General features: G+C 39.4%; 1 protein-coding gene across 13 annotated transcripts in view; it reads right to left on the minus strand.

The window, feature by feature from the left end:
* RGSL1 (regulator of G protein signaling like 1) overlaps positions 1-24,913 on the minus strand; it is a 204,075-nt gene extending 179,162 nt beyond the window's left edge. For 10 of the 13 annotated variants that reach the window (XR_006199023.1, XR_006199020.1, XR_006199019.1 and 7 more), the window contains exons 1-7: positions 24,836-24,913; positions 21,190-21,272; positions 18,014-18,088; positions 12,822-12,951; positions 10,958-11,062; positions 9,796-9,957; positions 7,789-8,768 (exon numbers count right to left, since the gene is read on the minus strand). Coding sequence is in view for 5 of the 13 variants with exons in the window: in XM_042925842.1 (XP_042781776.1) it covers positions 7,789-8,768; positions 9,796-9,957; positions 10,958-11,062; positions 12,822-12,951; positions 18,014-18,088; positions 21,190-21,272; positions 24,836-24,848 (1,548 nt within the window). In the remaining 8 variants the exon portion in view is untranslated. Of the gene's footprint in view, positions 1-7,788; positions 8,769-9,795; positions 9,958-10,957; positions 11,063-12,821; positions 12,952-18,013; positions 18,126-21,189; positions 21,273-24,835 lie in introns of all 13 variants that reach the window. The other 3 variants (XM_042925840.1, XM_042925839.1, XM_042925841.1) reach the window with 3 other exon arrangements.
* Positions 24,914-25,692: the final 779 nt, after the last annotated feature.

The raw sequence follows: 25,692 nt of genomic DNA on the forward strand, positions 1-25,692 counted from the left end.
TCCTAACCTGGGGAAAGACACAGACATCAAAATCCAGGAAGCACAGAGGACACCCATTAGATTAAAACAAACAAAAAAAAAACCTGACCATCAACAAGGCATATCATAGTCAAATTCACAAAATACTCAAGCAAGGAAAGATTCGTGAAAGCAGCAAGGGAAAAAAGTCCTTAACCTACAAGGGAAGACAGATTAGGTTTGCAGCAGACCTATCCACAGAAACCTGGCAGGTCAGAAAGGAGTGGCAGGATATATTCAATGTGCTGAATGAGAAAAATATGCAGCCAAGAATTCTTTATCCATCAAGGCTGTCATTCAAAATAGGAGAGATTAAAATTTTCCCAAACAAAAATGAAAGGAGTTTGTGACCACTAAACCAGCCCTGCAAGAAACTTTAAGGGGAACTCTCTGAAGGGAGAAAAGATGAAAAAACAAAACAAAGCAAAACAAACAAAAAAAAGCAACAAAGACTAGAAAGGACCAGAGAACACCACCAGAAACTCCAACTCTACAGGCAACATATGGCAATAAACTCATATCTTTCAGTACCCATTCTAAATGTCAGTGGACTAAGTGCTCCAATCAAAAGACATAGGGTAACAGAATAGATAAGAAAACAAGATCCATCTATATGCTGTTTACAAGAGACCCACTTTAGAACTAAAGACACCTTCAGATTGAAAGTAAGGGCATGGAGAACCATCTATCATGCTAATGGTCAACAAAAGAAAGCCAAAGTATCCATACTTATACAATCTAGACCTTAAAATAAAGACTGTAACAAGAGATGAAGAAGGGCATTACATCATAATTTTAGACCAAGACCTAACCATTGTAAACATTTATGGTCCAAATGTGAGAGCACCCAAATATATAAATCAATTAATCACAAACATAAAGAAACTCATTGATAATAATACCATAATAGTAGACTTCAACACCCCACTTACCACAATGGACAGATCATCTAAACAGAAAATCAAGAAGGAAACAATGTTTTGAATGACACACTGGACCATATGGACTTGACAGATATATTAAGAACATTTCATCCTAGAGCAGCAGAATACACATTCTTCTCCAGTGCACATGGAACGTTCTCCAGAATAGATTACATACTGGGACACAGATCAGCCCTCAACAGGTACAAAAAATATTGGGATCATACCATGCATATCTTCAGACCACAATGCTATGAAACTTGAAATCAACCACAAGAAAAAATGTGGAAACATAACAAATACTTGGAGAGTAAAGACCATCCTACTAAACAATGAATGGGCTAACCAAGAAGTTAAAGAGGAAATCAAAAAGTACATGGAAGCCAATGAAAATGATAACACCACAGCCCAGAACTTCTGGAACGCAGCAAAGGCAGCCATAAGAGGGAAATATATAGCAATCCAAGACTTCATAAAGAAGGAAGAAAGGTCTCAGATACACAACCTAAACTTATATCTTACAGAGCTGGAAAAAGAACAGCAAATAAAACTCAAAACCAGCAGAAGACAGGAAATAATAAAGATTAGAGCAGAAACCAATGCTATCGAAACCAAAACAAGCAAACAAACAAACAAACAAAAAACCAGTAGAACAGATCAATGAAACCAAAAGCTGGTTCTTTGAAAGAATTAACAAAATTGATAAACCCCTAGCCAGTTTGATCAAAAAGAAAAAGGAAAGGACCCAAATAAATAAAATCAAGAATGAAAGAGAAGATCGCTTCTAGGCCTTTTGGCTAAGATCAATGAAAGAGGAGAAATCACAACCAAAACAGCAGAAATAAAAACAATAACAGAATATTATAAGCAATTATGTGCCAATAAAATGGGCAATGTGGAAGAAATGGACAAATTCCTAGAAACATATAAACTACCAAAACTGAAACAGGAAGAAATAGAAAATATGAACGGACCAATAACCAGTAAAGAAATCGAATTTGTAATCAAACATTTCCCAAAAAAGCAAGAGTCCAGGGCCAGATGGCTTTCTGGGGGAATTCTACCAACATTTAAAAAAGAGTTAACACCTACTCTCTCGAAGCTGTTCCAAAAAATACAAATGGAAGGAAAACTTCCAAACTCTATGAAGCCAGCATTATTACCTTGATTCCAAAACCAGACAAAGACCTCACTAAAAAAGGGGAGCTATAGACCAGTTTTCCTGATGAACATGGATGCAAAAATCGTCAACAAGATATTAGCCAACCAGATCCAACAATTCCTTAAAAAAATTATTCACCACGACCAAGTGGGATTTATACCTGGGATGCAAGGCTGGTTCAATATTCGCAAAACAATCAATGTGAGACATCACATCAATAAAAGAAAGGACAAGAACCACATGATCCTCTCAATAGATATAGAGAAAGCATTTGACAAAATACAGCATCCTTTCTTGATAAAAACCCTTAAGAAAGTAGGGATAGAAGGATCATACCTCAAGATCATAAAAGCCATGTATGAAAGACCCAACACTAATATCATCCTCAATGGGAAAAAAATGAGAGTTTTCACCCTAAGGTCAGGAACAAGACGGGGATGTTCAATCTCACCACTGTTATTCAACATAGTATTGGAAGTCTTAGCCTCAGCAATCAGACAACACAAAGAAATAAAAGGCATCCAAATTGGCCAGGAGGAGGTCAACCTTTCACTCTTCACAGATGACATGATGCTCTATATGGAAAACCCACAAGATTCCACCAAAAAACTGCTAGAACTGATCCATGAATTCAGCAAAGTTGCAGGATATAAAATCAATGCACAGAAATAGGTTGCATTCCCATACACCAATAATGAAGCAACAGAAAGAGAATTCAGGCAATGGATCCCATTTACAATTGCACCAAAAACCATAAAATTCCTAGGAATAAATCTAACCAAAGACGTGAAAAATATATACACTGAAAACTATGGAAAGCTTATGAAACAAATTGAAGAAGACACACAAAAAATGGAAAACTATTCCATGCTCCTGGATAGGAAGAACAAATATTGTTAAAATGTTAATATTACCCAAAGCAATCTACATAGTCAATGCAATCTCTATCAAAATAACAGCAGCATTCTTCACAGAACTAGAACAAACAATCCTAAAATTTGTATGGAATCAGAAGAGACCCCAAACAGCCAAAGCAATCTTGAAAAATAAAAAGAAAACCAAAGCTGGAGATAAAACCAAAGCTGGAGATCCCAGACTTCAAGCTGTATTACAAAGCTGTAATCATCAAGACAGTATGGTACTGGCACAAAAACAGACACTCAGATCAATGGAACAGAATAGAGAGCCCAGAAATGGACCCACAAACGTATGGCCAACTAATTTTTGACAAAGCAGGAAAGAATATCCAATGGAATAAAGACAGTCTGTTCAGCAAGTGGTGCTGGGAAAATTGGACAGTGACATGCAGAAAAATGAATCTGGACCACTTTCTTATACACAAAAGTAAAGTCAAAATGGATGACATACCTAAATGTAATACAGGAAGTCATCAAAATCCTCGAGGAGAAAGTAGGCAAAAACCTCTTTGACCTTGGCCACAGCAACTTTTTACCCAACACATCTCCAGAGGCAAGGGAAACAAAAGCAAAAATGAACTATTGGGACCTCATCAAAATAAAAAGCTTCTGCACAGTGAAGGAAACAATTAGAAAAACTAAAGGCAACCAACAGAATGGGAGAAGATATTTGCAAATGACATATCAGATAAAAGGTTAGTATACACAATCTATAAAGAACTTATCAAACTCAATACCCAAAAAACAAACAATCCAGTGAAGACATGGGCAAAAGACATGAATAGACACTTCACCAGAGAAGACATCCAGATGGCCAACCGACACATGAAAAAATGCTCAACATCACTCATCATCAGGGAAATACAAATCAAAATCACAATGAGATACCACCTCACACCTGTCAGAATGGCTAACATTAACAAATCAGGCCACAACAGATGTTGGCAAGGATGCGGAGAAAGAGGATCTCTTTTGCACTGCTGGTGGGAATGCAAAATGGTCCGACCACTCTGGAAAACAGTATGGAGGTTCCACAAAAAATTAAAAATAGAACTACCCTACGACCCAGCAATTGCACTACTAGTTATTTATCCAAGGGATACAGGTGTGCTGTTTTGAAGGGGCACATGCACCCCAATGTTTATAGCAGCACTATCAGCAATAGCCAAAGTATGGAAAGAGCCTAAATGTCCATCGATGAATGAATGGATGCGGAAGATGTGGTATACATGTATATACATGAGGAGTTTAAGATACAAAACAGATGAACATAAGAAAGGGAAGCAAAATTAATATAAAAACAGGGAGGGGGGAAAAACATAAGAGACTCTTAAATATGTAGAATAAACAGAGGGTTGCTGGAGGGGTTGTGGGAGGGGGGATGGACTAAATGGGTAATGGGCATTAATGAATCTACTCCGGAAATCATTGTTGTACTATATGCTAACTAACTTGGATGTAAATTAAAAAATAAATTAATTTAAAAATTTTTTAAAAACTGGAAAAAAAGAAATCTTCACATTTCCTTGTTCTTTTCTAAATAAATTACCATCTCATCTGATTCTCAAATGGTCCTGAGAACAAAACATCTTCTTTTGAAGTGTCTTCTCCTCATATTTCCCATTTGAAGACCCTACCCACCTGTGCAGAATATTTCATTAAATTAAAAGAAACAAACAAAAAACAGTAACAACAAAAAACCTATAAGTCAGTGTTCAACTAGGTTTATTTGGCTGTACTCTCACCTTCATTCATTAATTTATGTGACAAATAGTTTCTGAGGGTCTCCTATCTGTCAAGCATTGTGAAAATGACTGAGAATATACAGATCAATATGCTACAAGCATTGTTCCCAAGGAGCTCATCTTCTAGCATGATGAATAGCATAGGATAGCATGCTACAATATAGGTGTGAACAAAGTTCTCTGGGAGCAGAGAGGCAGGAACATTTTTTTTGTTTGTTTTCTTTTGAGTCCAGGAAATCCAGAAAGATTTCATAAAGGCAAAGAAACTTAAAAAGGAATTTGCATTTTGCAGGATAAGTAGGAACTTACCATAGGGAAGTTGAGTAAAGGGCATTCCAGGCAGTTGGAAGAACTTAAGCAAAGGCACAGAGATTGGAAAGGACATGTTTGAAAATGGTAAGTACTCCAGCATCACTAAGCTGTAGCATCCTTCGAAGAGTACAGGGGTGGGGCAGTGGCAAAGGATAAGGCAGAGAAGATTGGATGGGACTACCCACTCGAATGCCTTAAGCAGTCTAGGCATTATTTTGCAGGGAATGGGTCACCAATAATAATTTTTAAATGATGTAATATTGTCTTTACAAACTGCTCCAGTCATGCTGCCAAAAGGTGAGTCTAAGAATACAAGTTTTAGTAATTTCATCAGATCTCCTGGGTTCCTGGGAAACAGGAGTGAAGTATATTCCTGAGAAAATTATGCTCTGTGATTGAATACTAGCAATACATAATGTAATATGAGGTGACTGACCAATGGATAAGCTCTAAATATATATGTTAAATATGAATAATAAACATGTGTGAAATGAGTACCCTATTAAAATCCCTTCCATCTTAAAAGATTTATGACTCTAAAAACTGGTGAATAAGTGATCTAATTGGTATCTTAGCAAACAATGTTTAATAGGGCACTTTCCATTAGAAGAAATAGTCTGATGTGCAGCAAAAAAATAGGAAAAAGTAAAAACATACTAAAACAATAATTAAACCTATAATTACCTTTTAAAATTTGACCTACTATTATATATTTTTTCTATATATATTTTTGTTAGAATATATTAGGGTTTCCTTTAGAATTCAGTTTGTTCATCACTTGGTAAACTCTCCTGTCCCATCCTAAAAGCAGTACATAAAGGGACCAATAGTACATATTTCCCAGTGTCTGTAGAACTCCTTACTCCCGTCATCTTCAGCACATGCTCGCAATCCTCTCCTCTCTGGTTAAAGCAAAGGCAATTTTTAAGCTTATGCTCTGTCTTCCAAGTTCACATCCACTTCTCTACCTATGTCCTTTTATAGTATAGTATCCTTTTTTTTTTCTTTTTAAATTTTTTTTAACGTTTATTTATTTTTGAGACAGAGAGAGACAGAGCATGAACGGGGGAGGGTCAGAGAGAGGGAGACACAGAATCTGAAACAGGCTCCAGGCTCTGAGCTGTCAGCACAGAGCCCGATGCGGGGCTTGAACTCACGGACCGCGAGATCATGACCTGAGCTGAAGTCAGCCGCTTAACCGACTGAGCCACCCAGGCGCCCCTAGTATAGTATCCTTAATGTATCTATAAACTTATTAAATCCACAAATGCAATTACAAAATATGATTTTTTTCCCAGTTTTCATTTTATATATGAGGACAAAGAGACCTAGGGATATTGAAGGATTTAGACTTGGAGTTTGTTCAATACCACATAGCCAAACAGTGACAGACCCAGGACTCTAAAAACCTTTCCTAGACTGTGTCTCCACATCAGTGAGTCAGAAGTCAGGAAATGGACATATCAGTGGGCATGCTATCAGCACTTCACAAAGGTTGATTGGATAATTGGAGGATGGTTGAAGAGCTGGATGAAAATCAGAATTCTCATAGAAACTAGTTGTCTCCAACTAGAAAAGATAGTCCTGGACAAAAGAGGGGCCATTGTCAACTGGAACTTATTGGTTCAACAGATGTCTGTGGAGCATGAATGCTATCAACACTATCAAGCACTGGATACAATACCCTAAGGTACTCTTCTAGATGCTGGGAAGACAGTACTAGTGAAACAGATAAAAATTTCTGCCCTCATAGGGAGAAAGAAAATAAGCAAAATAAGTTTATGTATATAATATATGCATACATGTACATTTTAAGGATTATATGTGTATTATGCAGACACTCATACAATGATGTATGTATGTATGTATGTATGTATGTAAGATGGATGGATCTAGGTAATAGTAAGTGCTAAGGAGAAAAGTATAATGGGAATGGGGTGAAATTTTATATGAAGTGGGTAAGGAAGGCCTCACTGAGATGACTTGAGCAAACAGCTGAAGGAGTGGGGGCTCATCTGCGTGAACATCTGCACATTATACACAGTGGGAGCACCACCATTGAGCTGACAGTGTGTCTGGAATGCCGGAGTGATGAGCACAGAAGCAGTGGAAGATGAAGCTAGAGAGGGGAGGTAGAGGAGAGATTATGTAGGCCTTGTCATTTTGGCAAGGACTTTGGATTTTACTGAAGACAGAAAGCCATCTGTTTTCAAGGTCCTCACTCACTTCCTTTTACTTATTTTCAGTTAAATTACACAATTTATGTTTCTGCAGATTCACCATGGCCAGTTGAAATGAGCCTGCTTAGGACCAAGGACAGATCCATAGGCATCGGTTAGGAGGCCCCTGTAGTAATCCAGGTGACACTGGATGTGACGTGGGCAAGCGTGGTTGTAACACAGAAGGGGAGGAATGCCAGATTCTAGTTATATTTTTAAGATTGAGCCAACAGGATTCACCAATAGACTACACGTGGGTATGAGACAGAAAGGTAAGTCATGGGTGATATCAAGATTTTTTAAAGGATTTTTGGCTTGTTCTTGGGAACTTGCATAGCTTTTTCCTAAGAGATCAACCAACTCTTCAATATGTGAAGAGTGATGTGAGTAATTATATCATTAACTTAACCAGCATAGATGACCAGATAGGAATTTTGTTCAGTCAGACATAATCTTCCAGATACTAAACCATTTCTGTCAGGTAAGGCCTACCTTGCAGATCTCCCTCTGGGCTCTGGGAATCCAGGGGTTTACATCCCCAGAAGGCAGCATCTCCTTCAGGCCTTCAATGGTTTGGGATTTTAGTGGTAGGCATGGACCAATCTGTTCATTCAGGTAGAGTTCACAAATTCTGTTGCCCAGCATGTGCTGAAAGACAGTATTCCCAGTCTTCCTGTTACTTAACAGGACACTGAGGAAATGGTGCAGGTCCTGCCAGAGGTCCAGGAGTTGGATCTCCACTTTCAAATTCTGCTTTTTCAGGTAGTGCCGGAAGGGACGCCCTGCACAGTCATCAGCACACAAGGCCCAGTGGGTGTACCCTAAGGAAATGCTTTGTTTGATGACTTTCTTGATTGTCATCTGGGGGCAGTGATTGATGCTAGGGGTGACAGTCCTCATGTGTGTAGAGAACGTTGTCTCAAAGAGGCCCTCCATGTGGAGGTGGCTCTTGGATTTCTTCTTCATGTTAGACTTCCCGGCACAGAGAATATCCTTTTCCTGGGAACTGATTATTCTCTCCTTTGAAGACGTCACTTTCAAGGAGGGCATTTGTGTATATTTGTATTTGTATGTGTCCTTAACTTGAGAACACATCTCCTGGAGGGGCGTAATGTTGGTTTCTGGTTTGGTATCTATTTCCAGAGTAGAGCCATGGTCTGTCAACTGCCACATCCTCCTCTTGGTCGTCTTGCTTGAGTACCGCTTCTGGGGGTAGTGGCACTTCTTGATGCTCATGTTTACAGGGAGTTCTCCTATGTGAGTACAGCAAACACTGCATAGGCGAGTCTCATATTCCTGCAGCAGACCTTGGCATGATTCCACTTTGGCCATAATCGTCCTGGCATGGGTGTAAAAGTTGGGGAGCCAATAGCTCTGAAGTTTGAACAGAGCCACTTTCTGCATGTGGCTCAAAATCTCCCTCCTGGTGGTTGATTGGTTGGGATGCCAGATGGATAGGTTCAGAAGGGACTCTGGAAATAATAGAAAGACACGAAGGATGAAAATGATCTAGTGGTAGTGATGATAATGATGTTGGGAGAGGTTTTTTGAAGTTTTCCAAATGTTGTTATGTATAGCATTTCATTTGTTCTTCATGCAACCCTGGTGTATGGACAGGACAAATACATAGTAAACACATTTTAGGGATTTTCTCAGGGAATGGTGACCCCTTTTTCTGATTACCTTCCCTTTCTCCCACATAAATAATACAGTTTATGGGATTCATTGAATTATTTTTTGGACAATTGGATGTTACAGTAAAGAAAAGCAAAATGAACAAGAAAATATGTTTAAGAATAGGAGGCATGTATCTATGAGTGGGATTTTTCAGAGTCAGATCTACCTGGAGGAAAGGGTTTAGACTGGATAATTTGAAGGAGTCATTACTAGCTCTGATTTTAATGTAATAAATTCTCAGTGATCTCTATCAATAGAGGAGTGTGACCAATCTCAAAACACAAATCTTCTGGAACATATTTATATTTGGGTCAGGAATGTCTCCTTAATTAATAAATAAATAATTTTTGATGAATCTGATGTTCTAGAGTAGAGGCTGGCAAACCTGTAAACCTCAGCTTTGTGAGTTATATGCAGTCTCTGCTGCACAGTCTTCTTCTTTAGTCCTTTAAAAATACTAAAACATTCTTAGTCCACAGGCTATATGCACTGTGTTTTGCCTGTGAGCTCTAGTTTGTTCTAGGGAATCTCAGTTTTTAAAAAAGAGGTGCCATGCCATCTCAGAAGATGCAGGAGCTGTTTAATTACGCTGTCCCAATTCGTCTTCACTCCTTCTAGCCAACCTACACTGGTGAGTAATATCTCAGCAAGAAGCACATACCAGCCTAAGGACAACTGGACTCTTGCAACCCTTCCCTATTAAGGGTTCCCATGACATCCCTGATACACAGAAAATGGAGAGGGTAGATGCCTACAAAATGATTGATTTTTTTGGTTACATCCCCCAGTGATTTCACTTCAGATATGCTTTATAATTCTTACTGATGTTCATGTTGCAGAGAGTCACTACTCTTGAGCCCTCCTGTAAATGGGTAGCCTTCAGCACAAGGAGGAGGGACAGATAGTGGTCTCTCATTTCCAGGTCCATCTCATCTATGCTCAAGATCTTCTCAGCAAGGATCCAGAAATCCACCAGCTCTTCACCTACAGATTAGACAGGGCAAGCACAGCGCTGCACCCCGATGTTGCCCCTTCTGTGGTTACATCTGGGTGTAGCAGCTAATACCACTCCCCACCACCAGCTTGCTCTATTGCCTCAAATAGTACCATTAGTCACTTCTTTGGTTTCAGGCATCATCCCTAGTGATGTCGTAATGTGGGGGCAGATGGAGGCATGGGGAGAAGGGACTTAATGGATAGGGACCTTGTGTGACTTTTGTCGTTGTGAGGAAAACTGTTACTTTAGAGAAAACTGAAAGACTGTGAGAATGGATCATGAGACACTTGAATTTATCCGAAACATGAAGATGAGAAGAAAAAAGAACATTTCCCATATCATGGACCCAGAAAAACCAGAAGAAGGAATAATAGAACCCAAAGATGCCAAAGACTACATTCCCTGTGTCACAACTTTGCCAGGGTTAAAGTCTGAGTGACATACTAAAAGATAGCCTGCCTAGTTCTTCCCTACCTGCGCCCTGGAAATCCAGGATTTCACCCTTAAACTAGGGCTTGTCCTTGGATGAAAATTAATGCTCCTGAACTGGAGTGTCAGCTAGTGCTGGCTGCTCACCTCCCAGTAGTCATCAACCACTGGACTCAACAGAACAGAAAGCAGTGCATGTGAACACTTCTGCTATAGGGATTTGTTTATTTATGTGTTCCTTGTGTGTTTCCCCACCATTGTGATAGCTTTATGAAGTGGAGATTTATGGCTCTTATTCACAGTGGCTTCCACACAGTGGTGCTCAACATTGTTAAGTGAATAGATAGATGAATGGATGGATGAATGAACAAAATAAAAGGACTCTGTTTACTTTTGCCCTAACCTACACTGTGGACCTATTTTCAAAGACTTTTACACAAACTACAGTATAAAACACTTATTTCCCATATGCATACATTATTGTCAATAAGTGCTCTGGGGCATCCTGGAAGCTGTTATGAACTTGCAAGGACTCCAGAAACAACCCCAAGAACCTACCTGTACTGCCTTTGAGGTAGGTACAGAAGCGCCACATCCCTCTGACCCCACCAATGCACTTCTGGAGTAGCCACTGGTCTGCTTTTTTCCATCTCAACATCTTGGCTGCCAGGAAAAGTCCATGGTAAGAAAGAGAGAATGAGCTCTTCTCCCAGCCCCTCTCTCAGCCTTGCACACAGCTAGACCCCCATTCACTCAGGGTGAGTGAGGAAAAATGGTGGCCATTTAGACGAGTTGGGGTAGGAGTATGCAGTACTTCTGAAGGCAGGAAATAGACCCTGTAGTGACACGCATCATATGAGGGACCCACAAGCAGAGTATAATCCATAGATCAAAGGCACCACCCAAGGCTCTTTGCCTTCTATAATCCCCACCTGACAGTGATTTTGCCAATCCAATTTTCCCAATATATATATTGAAGAAAGGAGATGAATATATTGGGTATTTTGTTACATTTTACTCAATGTAAGTCTCCTGAATCTCAACTTTCCCCAGGTGGAACACAGTTTCCTTTGGCTAGTTGAATTGAGAGTCAAATTATTGATTCAACCCTAGATGGCAATTTTATTAATTAATTCTCTTAACAAATATATATTATTAATATATTTGTTAAATGTCTACTACTTAGTATCATTCTAGATGTTTGGGATACATTAGCAAACAGGAAATCCTTGCCCACAAGGAGCTTACATTCTGGTGAAGAAGACAGATAATAAACAATAAGCATAATAAGTACATTATCTAGTAAGGTTGAAGGTTATAAGCACTACAGGAAAAAATGAAAAGGTAAAAGAGAGTAAAGGGGGTTGGGAGTGTTAGGACAAGAGTTGAATGAGCGGCATTAGGGTCATCAGGGTAGCCTCTTCTGAGGAGGTGAGATTTGCACAGAGATTTGAAGAGGTGAGAGAGGGAGCCAATGTGGGTATATTGACAAAGCACCCCAGGCAGAGTAAATAGCCAGTGCAAGGCCTTGAAATGAGTATGTGTCAAGGCAGGATTTTTGAGGAACTGCAAGCAAGCCAAGTGTAACTGAAATGGAGTAAGCAATGGAGGGAATAGGAGGAGATCAGGTCCTAAAAGTAATGGACCCACATCTTGAGGATCCTGAAGACCTAGAGATATAGGGGCATTAGATCTCACACTGAGATGGGAGTCATTGGTGGGGGTAGGGAGCAGCCAATAGAGGAGTTACATGATCTGAATTAAGTTTTAAAAGGCTCTCTCCAGGTGCCTAGGTGGCTCAGCCAGTTAAGCTTCCAACACTTGGTTTCAACCCAGGTCATGATCTCACAGTTCATGAGTTTGAGCCCCGCTTTGGGTTCTGCACTGACAGAGCGGGCCCTGCTTGGGACCCTTTCTCCCTCCTCTCTGCCCCTCCCCTGCTCACACTCTCTCTCAAAAAAATTTTGTTTTGTTTTGTTTTGTTTTAAAGGCTCTCTCTGGCTGCTATGAGCAGGAGAACAAGAGCAGAAACAAGGAGACTAATTAAGAGATGATTTCAGTAGCCAGGTGAGAAATTGTGGTGGCTTAGACCAGGTGGTACTAATGAAGGTGGTGAGCTATGTTTGATTCTGAATATATTTTAGGCAGTTTTGCCATGTTCTGTGTCCACCAGTAACTCTCTCACTTCTGGCTGCAGTGAGACAAATAGCACATACAACCTATCTGACTCCTGCTTATTGCTCTAGGTACCAATTTTTTCAGCCTAAGCTTTCACCTACTGCTGCATTACAAGCTGGGCCACTCTCACATCTAAGTCTACAAAGGTGGCCAGTATTTGTAAATTACTATAGGACTGACAGGAACAGGACCATTATACAGCCCGGCTTCCCATATTTCTCCACACACACACCCTCATGCTTACCTCCTTCTGGGGACTTAATGAAACTGATGAGCTCTTGACAGAGAATGTAATGGAAACACAAGTTGGTTTTACAGAAGAAAGGTAACCGGTATTTTTCCAACCAGGTCAATAATCCTTTGTACTTTGCAATCTAGAGTGCAAACAAAATGGGAACAGAAAAGAGAAATGGAACTGAAATGCTAAGAAATGCAGCTTAGCAAGAGGCAATAAATAACTTCACACCTGCAGTACCTGGCCCACAGGGGAGGTGTGCTGATTAAAAATAGTATCTAAGAGGAGTGAAGCCTTGAGCCAAGGCTCCCAAAGGAGTGAATGAATTGGTAGGAGAGAAAAGGCTTGGTCTTTCATCAAAAATGTTTCCTTACTCCTGGGTCAAATTGTTTAAGAAAACATCTAAGTCTTGCTAGGTAGAAGAGAAGCAGAAGAAATTTTGGTCTGTGGTGTCAAGTCAACTCTATTCAATTTGCTTCTTTGTAAGCACACTTAAATTTCTTACAAGTTCCTTACCCATATCAAATGTACAACATGTACAAAAACACACAAAGGGGTGTATGTGTGGCTCAGTCAGTTGAGCATCTGACTCTTGATTTTGGCTCAGGTCATGATCTCACAGTGAGTTCAAGCCCCACATCAGGCTCTGTGCTGACAGCATGGAGCCTGCTTGGGATTCTCTCTCTCTCTCTCTCTCTCTCTCTCTCTCTCTCTCTCTCTGCTCTCCCCCCCCCCATGCTCTCTCTCTCTCAAAAATAAACAAATATTTTTAAAAAACCATACACAAAGACTCACATCACACTTAACATCATTTAGAGTATAGGTTGAATCACTGAGGGATTGAGCCACCAGAGAAGGGAAAACATAAAATTTTTCTTTTTGCCTGTACCTTCCACTCCTCTTTACCCATTTTTCCCATCCCCCCCCCATCCACTTCCCATGTGGCAACCACCAGTTTGTTTTCTGTATTTATGGGTCTTTTTCTGCTTTTATTTGTTCATTTGTTTTGTTTTTTAGATTCCACACATAAGTGAAATCATATAGTATTTGCTTTCCTTTAATTTATTTCACTTAGTATAATACCCTCTAGTCCCATCCATGTTGTTGCAAATGGCAAGACAAGATCTCATTCTTTTTTATGGCTGAGTAATATTCCAGTGTGTTTATGTGTGTCACACCTTCTTTATCCATTCATCTATTGATGATACTTATGGTGCTTCCATATTTTGGATATTGTAAATAATGCATAAACATAGGGGTGTCTATATCTTTTCAAATTAGTGTTTTCACTTCCTTTGGGTAAATACCCAGTCATGGAATTACTGGATTTTATGTAGCTCTATTTTTAATTTTTTGAAGAATCTCTATACTGTTTTCCATAGTGGTTACAGCAATTTACATTCTCACCAACAGTGCATGAGGGTTCCCTTTTCTCCACATCCTCACCAACACTTGTTATTTCTTGTCATTCTGACAGGTCTAAGGTGGTGTCTCATTGTGGTTTGATTTGCATTTTATTTATGATTCATGATATTGAACATCTTTTCATGTGTCTGTTGGCTATCTGTACATCTTTATTGGAAAAAATGTCCAATCAAGTCTTTGCCCATTTTTAATTGGATTTTTTTTTGGGGGGTGTTGAGTTATATAGTTCTTTATATCTTTTTATATTAACCTTTTATTATAGATATCATTTGCAAATATCTTTTCCCTTTCACTGGGTTTCCTTTATGTTTTCCCAATGGTTCCCTTTGCTGTGCAAAAGGTTTTTACTTTGGGGGCACCTGGGTAGCTCAGTTGGTTGAGCGTCCAAATTTGGCTCAGATCAGGATCTCATGGTTCGTGGGTTTGTGCCCCGCATGGGGCTCTGGGCTGATGGCTCAGAGTCTGGAGCCTGCTTTGGATTCGGTGTCTCCCTCTCTCTCTCTCTACCCCTCCCCTGCTCATGCTCTGTCTCTCTCAAAAATAAATAGACATTATAAAAAAAATTTTTTAAAGGTTTTTACTTTGGGGTAGTTCCAATAGTTAATTGTTCCTTTTGCTTCCCTTGCCTGAGGAGACATATACATAAATATGTTGCTAAGGCTGATGTGAAAGAGAATACTGATTATGCTTGCTTTCAGGATTTTTATGGTTTCAGGTCTTACACTTAGGTTTTTAATCCATTTTGAGCTGATTTTTGTGTATGGTGTAAGAAAGCGGTTTCATTCTTTTGCATGTAGCTGTTCTATTTTCTCAACATTATTTATTGAAGAGACTATCTTTTCCCCCACTGTATATTCTTCCCTGCTTTGTTATGGATTAATTTACCATATAAGTGTGGGTTTATTTCTGTGCTCTATCTTCTATGGATAGACCTATAGATCTATCCTATGTGTCTATTTTTGTGTCAGTATCATACTTTTTTTGATTATTATAGCTTTATATTTTAAAATATAGAATTGTGATATCTTCAGTTTTGTTCTTTTTTCTCAAGATTGCTTTGGCTTTCTGGAGTCTCCTGTTGTTCCATACACATTTTAGGATTATTTCTATAGTTCTGTGAAAAATACTATTGGTATTTTGCAACACAGATTGCATTGAATCTGTAGATTGCTTAGGGTAGTATGGACCTTTCATCAATATTAATTTTTCCAATCCATGAACATGACATGTCTTTCCATTTGTGTCATCTTCAATTTCTTTCATCAGTGTTTTATAGTTTTCAGAGTATAGGTCTTTGACCTCCTTCCTAGGTATCTTATCCTTTTTGGTGCAATTGTAAATGCAATTGTTTTCTTAATTTCTCTTTCTGCTATTTCATTATTAGTGTACAGAAGCACAACAGATTTATGTTTATTAATTTTGTATCCTAAAACTTTACAGAATCTATTTATTACTTCTAACATTTTTTTAAATATAATTTATTGTCAAATTGGCTAACATACAGTGTGTTAAGAGTGCTCTTGGTTTTTAGGGTAGATTCCGTGGTTCATTGCTTACCTACAACACCTAGCGCTCATCTTAACAAGTGCCTTCCTCAATGCCCATCGCCCATTTTCCCCTCTCCCCCACACCCCCATCCACCCTCAGATTGTACTTTGTATTTAAGAGTCTCTTATGGTTTGCCTCCCTCTCTACCTGCTTATAACGATTTCCCCCCTTCCTTTCCCCCATGGTCTTCTGTTAAGTTTCTCAAGTTCCACATATGAGTGAAAACATATAACATCTTTCTCTAGCTGACTTATTTCATTTTTTGGGGGGAGTCTTTAGGGCTTCATATGTATTATGTCACGTGCAAATAGTGCCAGTTTTACTTCTTCATCAATTTAAATACCTTTTATTTGTTTTTTATCTGATTGCTGTGGTTGGAACTTCCAGTACTGTTATATAAAAGTGGTGAGAGTGGACACTCTTGTCTTGTTCCTTATCTTAGAGGAAAAGCTCCCAAGATTTCACTATTGAGTATGATGTTAGCTGTGGTTTTGTCATATATGGCCTTTGTTATGGTGAGGTATGTTCCTTTTGTTTATTATTAAAATTTTTTTAACGTTTTATTTATTTTTGAGACAGAGAGAGACAGAGCATGAACAGGGGAGGGTCAGAGAGAGGGAGACACAGAATCTGAAACAGGCTCCAGGCTCTGAGCTGTCAGCACAGAGCCCGACACAGGGCTCGAACTCACAGACCGCGAGATCATAACCTGAGCCGAAGTCGGCTGCTTAACCAACTGAGCCACTCAGGCGTCCCTGAGGTATGTTCCTTTTAAACCAACTCTATTGAGGGTTTTTATCATGAATGATATTGAATTTTGTCAAATGCTTTTTCTGCATCTATTAAGATTGTCATATGATTTTAGCCTTCATTTTGTTAATGTGGTGTATCATGTTGATCAATTTGCAAACACTGAATCATCCTTGTATCCATAAAATAAATCCCATTTGTCACAGTAAATGATCCTTTTAATGCATTGCTGATTTCAGTTTGCTAATATTTTGTTGAGAATTTTTGTACCTATGTTCCTCAGAGATATTGACCTGTAATTCCCCCTTTTTGTAGTGTTTTTGTCTAGTTTTGGTATCAAGGTAATGCTGGCCTTGTAGAAACAAAGGTATTTGGAAACTTTCCTTCCTCTTCTATTTCTTAGAATAATTTCAGGAGAATAGGTATTAACTCTTCTTTAAATGCTTAGTAGAATTCGCCTGTGAACCCATTTGGTTCTGGACTTTTGTTTGTTGAAAGTTTTTTGATTGCCAATTCAATTTCTTTACTAGTAATTGTTCTATTCAGATTTTCTATTTATTCCTGATTCAGTTTTGGAAATTATATGCTTCTACAAATTTATCCATTTCTTTTAGTTTGTCCAATTTTTTGGCATATAATTTTTCATAGTAACCTCTTATAACTTCTGTAGTGTTGGTGGTTATTTCTTCTTTTTCAAGAAAATAAGGATTTTACGTTTCAGGGTTTTTCTAGGGAAATCAAATATAAGACTCAGAGTGGAGTGTCTTTCTCAGCTCTTCAGGTCTCAGAGAAAAATAAAATCTGTTGTGAGTGTAGCTTAGAGTGATCTTTCTGATCCCACATGCCACTGGTAGAGCATGCATAAGTCTAAGGTCTACACAGTAGGAAAGGAGAACAAGAAGGAGGAAAAGGAGAAGAGAAAGACAATGGACAAGGAAGACAGTTATAAAGAGAAAAAAAAAGATCGGGAGAAAGACATGTTTCTGAAGGAGAATGGTAGGATAGTCTTTAGGAATTGCATAGTGGTACCTTATCTTTATCTATAACTTATAATGCAAATAATCACTAAGTGGACCATGCACTGCCACTTCCTACCCCACACCTGTGGCAGGCATTGCCAATCAATTCTCAGACTCTTTCTTGCTTATGTATGGCCCCAGAATTCTTCTAAATGGTGTTCCAAGCATTTCCTACCCAATAATCACAGTGTACATGAAAAATGGTATCATTTGCTGGCCATGGACTAGAAGATAGAGGAGAGAATTCACCAACAATTGTCTGTCCAAGTGGTAAAAACACAAAAAGGAGAAAGGTCTATGCTGGCTTGATGCTGTTTGTCCTACTCACCTGCTTTATAGTTTCTTCCAGAGTCACCCTCTGGGCCTCCTTTCCCTTTTACCTCTCCATCTCTCATGCCACACTTCAAATTTAGCTCCCTCTCCCCCTATCCCAAACCCTCTGCCATTCAAGAATCTTACCACGTCATAAGGTATTTCTGGCCACAAGTTCCACTGTGAATTTTCAACAGCATAAAATGGTGTCTGACCAAAGACCTGCAAAAGAAAGCTAGGAAATGCCAGAGGGGTAGAACTTCTCTTCATAAATATGTCCCAGTCCAACTGCAGCTCAGGGGAAGGGGGTTCCATTGATTTCTTATTCTAAGAGACATTAATTCATAAATTAATTCCACTAAATCAACGTGCCTTGCAGAAAAACACCTAAAATAGACTAAACTGCAGATTCATTGATCTTTGGGGTCAACTCTGACCCAACCTGGAAGTTATCTTGCCTGTGTACAAAGGCCAAAGCATTATATTAAAAGGTATTTACTTTTGTATTACATTATTCACTTCTGCATGGGTTTAGAGAGTTAGATCAAAGGTTGGAAACATTTTTTATAAAGAGAAACAGCTTTGGATTTGCCTAAGCTCTTGAACTGGAGAAAGTAGAGGGGCCTAAGGATATGAGGGTTAGAGGTACAAATTTCTTAGTGGTGGTATTAAGAATGTCCAAAATTTATAAATAATTCTAGGTTACTTTCTTGGAGAAGGGACTGTGACCTTGGCAACCAGCTTTGAGACTGATGGGCAAGGGCTTCTATGTTTGTAGGTATTTAAGCTTAGCAGTCTCAACATAGGTACCAACATGTCTCAAAGTATCCCCACATCATTTGTGAAAAAAGAGGGGCTGAAGTCTCAACTCCTGGCTGAGCTCTTAGAACATGATGTCAGCCTCCATCTCTCCAAGACTGTCAGCCCCCAATTTTGTCAGTCTGAGGCTCTCTCATTCTGTCCCCTTTGTCCTTGGATATGAGATATATAAAGAAGGCAGTGGTACTGATTGTACTTTACAAATATCAGCCTGTGAAGGAGGCTCAGTCCTTAGTGACTCCTCACTGGTCTGCACTCAGGGTTTGACATGACATGCCCTGTCTGGCATGTGAAGTTGCCTTTATGAGATGTATGGGGGGACTAAGGAGTCATGAGATTCTGTAGGAGTAGTGCATGGAAGCAGTTTCACCATGTGATCTTTGCACCACAGAGGGCATGAGGCCAATGTGGAAAACATACCAGTTTTAGAGAGCTCTAAGACTTCCCCAGATTCTCCATGTGTTCTTGGGAAAGTCATTGAACTTCTGGTGTCTATCTCACAGGATGTTTATAGAAATTAATGGTCAAAATTTGTAAATTGACAGCAGTATTCAACATAAACTAATACTGTCTCTCTAAATAAACCACAGCTACCTAAATGGCTAAGACTTTCTTACATTCTTGGTTGGGATTCTAGTTCCCACATCATTCTCGCCATTTATAGAACATTATTATAGACTGCTTAAGTTGTGTTGATAAATTGACTAACTACAATGCCCCAAGATTACTTCTGCAACCTTTCATTAAGACAGTGGCACCACCTTCCACCAGGCATCCGACTCCTTCCTTCTTGTTACCACCTCTCCCTGACATTCAAACAGTGACAGAGTCCTATATTTTTCTTTATTAAAAATCTCTCTAATTTGTTCCATTCTCTTTATCTTCTTGCCTTTAAACCCCCACCACTGAAACAATCTCCTAACTGCTCTCCTCGCCTCTGTTATGGTCCCCTAATGGCCAAACCTGTGGTCAGACTTCTACAGAAATAATTTGCACAGATGAAAGTCTGATAATGTTACTCCTTTACTTGAAGCCCTTCAATGGCTCTCCATGACCTTCAGGATGATGTCTAAACTCCTAAGCATGGCCCGCCTGCTCTGAGAGGCCTGGCTTAGCCTGTCCTGCAGTTTTATCTCTTGCTGTGTCTGCCTCTCACAACTTTTTCTTCAGCCTTAGTTGCTTAGTGTTTCTCCCCAAGTACCGTGGGATTATTTTCCTTGGTGCCTTTACTTACTCTGTTCTGTCTATAAGTCCTTTGCATCTTAATAGTCGACCCTCCTACCTCCTACCTCTTTATCCACATCTCCTCTTTTCCTCATACCTCTTTTCCTCCTACCTCTTTATCCACATTTCCCTCCCCATTTTCTTCCCCAGCCAATTGTCAGCTACATTGTCTTCTTTCAAGACTTGGCTTGTGTCACATATTCATTGAAGTCTTTCCTGACCTACCAGGTAGAAGTGGTCTCTCCTTCTGATGCACTTGTACTCCAGTGCCTTCTAGACATTCCTATCATGTCACCCACGACCCTTTTTGCACTCACTTTAAATATTGCTCTCGCACATTAGGAATTTCTTGAGAACAGTGATAGCATCGTTAATATTTGCATCCCCAGTACTAAGCCCACTGACTGGCACAAAGTAACTAACTACCCAGTAAATTTTGTAGGGTAGTACACAGTGGCTTTTTCCCAGTTATATGAATTTCACACTTTAATAGGTGGTATTCTATGGAAAAGGATACACTGAGCCACAATTTATAAGGCACGAACCTTAAAATATAACCAAAAACTTAAATGAAAAAAGATGTGGGATTAGTCTAGGTTTGGCTCTAAGAGTATTTTGACATTCGAGATTTATTTTAGTTGCAAAGGTTGAGAAAATATATGTTTGGTTTCAGTCAACAGCTCAACAATTGCTCTGGCCAAACACCTGATGAGAGGAGCAGAGCAGAATAAATTATCCATGGTCCTTGTCCTGCAGGAATCCACAATCTCACAGTTCAGTAGGAGACACACACACGTACAACACAAGAGGGTTGCAAAGTGCCAAGGGGCACGAGGCAGGGAGAAATAAGTTCTAATTAGGAGAAGATAGGAATTTCTTAAGAACAGGATTTAAGCAGAGATTTGAAAAATGGTTAAGACTTTCGTAGGTGGAACTATAAAAGCTAACAACACAGCCAAGAAGGGGTGCAGAGGTGAGAAAATGCCAGGTGTACTCTATGAGGATACAGTTGCTATCAGTGCAGCACTGGGTACCAGAGGATGTTATGGGAAATAAATGTGGACAGGCAAAGGCAATTAAGGAAGCTGAGGAGTTGGGATTTATCAACAATGGGAAGCTCCTAGAGATTTTAAAGGAGATTCTGTTTATATTTATTTGCTCAAGTTAAAATAGGTTTTGAGTTAGTAAGAAGTTTATTCTTTTAAAAATGCACTCAGCTCAGTGAGATTCACTATTCAGCTGTTGCTGAAACATTTGAATTTAATTCTGGGAATACTTACCGGGAGAGAAAGAAATGTGTTGAAAAAATCGGCAAAGATTTCATCCTCTAGCAGAATTATAAGGTTTGTAGAACTGATTATCTCTATATGGGGAGAAAAAAAAACACACACACCTCATGAACCAGGGTTGCATTCAGGATGAGACAACAAAGCAAGAGAATGGATCATGTCATATGGTCAAATCTCAGAATTTGATGACCTTTAGGGTCATCTAACTTGATTTTTCCCTCTCTCCAGGACTCTTCTCTGCAATATCACTCTGTTTAAATACTCCCAGCTGTGGGGAGCTCACAGCTTCATAGAGCTACCCATTCCATTTATGAAGAGATGAAATGCTTAGGAAGATTTTCCTACTGTAAACCACCTTCTTTTATCTTCTTTCCATTTGTAGAAATTCTGCCCTCTGAACCTCAACAGAATTCATCTAAATCCTCTTAAAGGGGACAGTGCTTCCATATTCATAAAAACATCACAACCTTCTGTTCACCTCTGACCCTTCTGGCTAGTCTGTCACTAAGCAATTCTTCAGCCGCTCATCACATGGCCTCCTTTCTATCTGGGTCCTCGCTCTGTGGCTAGAGTGGCACCTACAACCCAAGTACTCTGCACGCTTCCCAGGGAAGAACATGAGACAACTTTGCCCATACTGTATGTTCTATTAGTGTGGCCAAACATGAAATTAGCTTTGGGTGCTCTCACATTACACTATTAACTCCATCATCCTTTATTTATGCAGTCATTTTTTGGAAACCAAGGGTAGAAATTTACATTTATTCCAGTTGAATTTCAACTTGTTGATTTGGGCCCAACAAAAGCTTTTTTGAATACTTATTTGGTCATGCAAAGTATTTATTACTCCTCTAGGGCTTGATCATTGTGCTGCCTAAGTTAATCTGAGGAGATGAATGTTGACTATCACAAAGCCAAGCAGAGCGACCATAGGTGGACTAGGTGACCCCTCTAAGTTTGCTCTAACTCATTCTCTATGCTCTTTAACTCCCAATATTCAACTAGTGAATAATCCAGTTGTTTTACCAATGCTCAGAATTTCCCCATTGTGTACCCAAAATTTATAATAAAAGACTTATAAAATGAACAACATAGATACTATATTAATCCTATCTCTTGGTCTATTAGATGTCTGGTGAGAATCGTCAGTGCCATTCACAATTGCTGGAGTGCAGTTATGATAATATAAGAAAACTAAACAATCCCCTCCATCACTTTTCCTGACAACACTTGGTGGTTATTGTCTTTGTGTAATAGAAATAGAAATAGGAACCCAGACAATCAAACACTATTGTAACAGAATTGATGTCAGTTCTTGCCTTTTGCTAGAGAGACCTCTGCTTTTCTTTTTAGAATCATTTCCTGATCCACTTCATCTATTCCACATAGATAATCCAAAATTTATGTTTTCAGGCCAGACTTCTTTCCTTGGCTCTAGTTCTAAATATCCAACGAGCTATGGGACATCGCTCCATGGACATCCAGCAGAACTTCAATCTCAACATTTTCAAAACTGATCTGATCATTTTGCTTTTTCCTTTATTCCTAATCTCTGTTAACAGAACCACCACTCATTCAAATGTCTAAATCAGAAAGCCGAAAATCATCTTTTTTTTTTCCTTTGAGAGAGAGAGACAGAGCATGAGCAGGGAAGGGGCAGAGAAAGAGGGAAACACAGAATCTGAAGCAGGCTCCAGGCTCTGAACTGTCAGCACAGAGCCTGATGTAGGGCTTGAACTTACAGACTGCGAGATCATGACCTGAACCGAAGTCAGACGCTTAACTGACCCACCCAGGCACCCCAGAAGCCTGAAAATTATCTTTTTCTGAAAATTTTATTTATTTATTTATTTTAAGAGGGGGAAGAGAGTGTGAGCAGGGAAGGGGTAGGGAGAGAGACAGAATCCCAAGCAGGCTTTGCATGGTCAGCATGGAGCTGGGTGTGGGGCCTGAACTCACAAACTGTGAGATCATGACCTGAGTCAACATCAAAAGTTACACACTTAACTAACTGAGCCACCCAGGGGCCCCCTGAAAATCATCTTTGATTCCTCCTTTGCTCTGTTTCTCTCCCTCTCAAACACTCCCATAGGCAATGGAGGACCATGTTATGTGGTCTCTCTTCCTACAGATTTCTAAAATCTATCCTTTCCTCTCCAACTCTACAGACACTGTCTTATTTCAGGCTCCCATCATCTCTCACCTTGACTTTATGGCATCAGTTTCTTATGTGATCTCCCTAAGTTTCCTTTCCAAGCACTTTCCACACACCGGCACCATAATCTTCCAATGTTGTTATTGTTAAAGCCCTTCAAATACTCCTCAGTATCCTAGAGAATATAAGGCTTCACCATATCTGGATTTGGTGTTCTCTGCCAGCATCATCTCCCACTACACCATACCATGCTGCCTTCTATTTGCCAGCCAAAATATTGTGCTTTCCTGCACATGCTATGTCCTCTCACTTCCAACTTTCATGTCTTTGTTACCATATTCACAGCACCTGAAATGTCCTCTCAACCTGTGTGCTTTGCAAATTGCTAGTCATCCGTCAAGAACTGGTTAACATATAACCTTGGTGAACCAAGCAAATGGTAAAATCAATCACTACCTCCCCTGCACCATTACTTACATCTCCCATTATTATAATTAACCAGTTGCTGTTTTCATTTATTGAAACAGCATTTATTTCATTTATGTATCTGTCTTTCTCAGTAGACTAAGCCCTATGAGAGGAGGAACTTTGTCTTTTCATCTTTCTTCCCCTAGCCAGTAAAAGTGCTTGGATAATGTCTAAGTTCTATAAAAGTTAAATGAATTGTTCTTCCAAGAAATCTTTAATCTTTTGAGTTTTTGTTCAATTGTTTGTTCATCACTGATAAAGACTGGCATGGATTTCTTTCTTTTTTTTTTTTTAATTAGGATCCCAATTCATAGCTTTTTTTTAATATGAAATTTATTGTCAAATTGGTTTCCATACAACACCCAGTGCTCATCCTAACAGGTGCCCTCCTCAATGGCATGGATTTCTTAATAAGATTATTGAGACATTCTGAATGCAGGAAAGTGGAGTTTGGCAGAAATTTCCCAAGTGATTGTGTCCCATAGCTACACTCACTGTTGGTGACAAGGGGCTTGACTATGACAGGGTTTGCCATTAACAAGACTGTCTTAATGGGGTATAGAAACAAGTCTTTCCATATATTCCTCTTCTTACTTGTTTTGCTTTGTAACTTCCTAATAATTTGGGAAGGCCTTCAACATTTATTCCATACAATAATAATACTAACTTGGGAACAAAAGGAATAATTGGATAACCCCAAAATTCATGCTAGCCTTCTCCCTGGAGGAGACATGACACATGATGGCCCAATCTGCATTTTTCTTCCTCCTTCTTAGTTGTCTCACTTGTCTTATGAAGGGGGCTCTGTCCTATCCTCAAAGATCAGTTGGCATACAGTGGGGATGGGAGTTGGGGAGAAGAAGAAGAGAAAAGGAAAACAAAGGGCATGAATAACATAAAAGCCATAGGTGGTATCCCTGAATGACTCAGATCTGTTGAGACTGGAAAGCTGAAAGGTTTGCCTTATGTAGGGGGGGGCTAAAAGTCTCAGAGACATCCCTTTTAGAGACTTACCAGCATTGCTCATGTTGCCATGCTTTCCCTGCCACTGTGATTAGTAAGGATACAGAACTAGTCCCCAGTCAACAGAACTCCACCCCATATGAACACACAGTCACATCCCCTCTAAGGGGTTCCAGATTCTATCAGGAAGTGCTCTTTTATCTCTGGGCACTCAGTCTGAAGATAACATGCTGTTACCTGATCTTCTGGATCTCCTAAATGTACCAGACTTTTCCTGTACTTAGGCTTTTAGTCCATACAGTTTTGTTATCAGTTGTCCAGTTATTGATCCTGAGTTTTAGCTGTCTCCTTAACTTGACCTTATGCTTCGGGGAAGCAAGAATCTGTTTCTTTCTTTTTCTTTCTTTCTTTCTTTCTTTCTTTCTTTCTTTCTTTCTTTCTTTCTTTCTTTCTTTCTCTTTCTTTCTTTCTTTCTTTCTTTCTTTCTTTCTTTCTTTCTTATGTTTATTTATTTTGTGAGAAAGGGGGGGGGGCAGAGAGAGGGAGAGAGAGAGAATCCCAAGCAGGCTCCACGCTGTCAGCACAAAGCCCAACAAGGCACTTGATCTCACAAACTATGAGATCATGAACTCAGCTGAAATCAAGAGTTGGATGTTTAACCGACAGAGCCACCCAGGCACCCCCTGTTAATTTCTTTCTCTCTTTTTAAAAAATTTTTAATGTTTATTAATTTTTGAGAGAGACAGACAGAGTAAGAGCAGGGGAGGGGCAGAGAGAGGGAGACACAGAATCTGAAACAGGCTCCAGGCTCTGAGCTGTCAGCACAGAGTCTGACGCGGAGCTCACACTCATGAACCATGAGATCATGACCTGAGCCTAAGTCAGATCATGACCTGAGCTTAACTGAC

The sequence above is a fragment of the Panthera leo genome, chromosome F3 (genome assembly GCF_018350215.1).
Source record: "Panthera leo isolate Ple1 chromosome F3, P.leo_Ple1_pat1.1, whole genome shotgun sequence".
Taxonomy (NCBI): Eukaryota; Metazoa; Chordata; class Mammalia; order Carnivora; family Felidae; genus Panthera; species Panthera leo.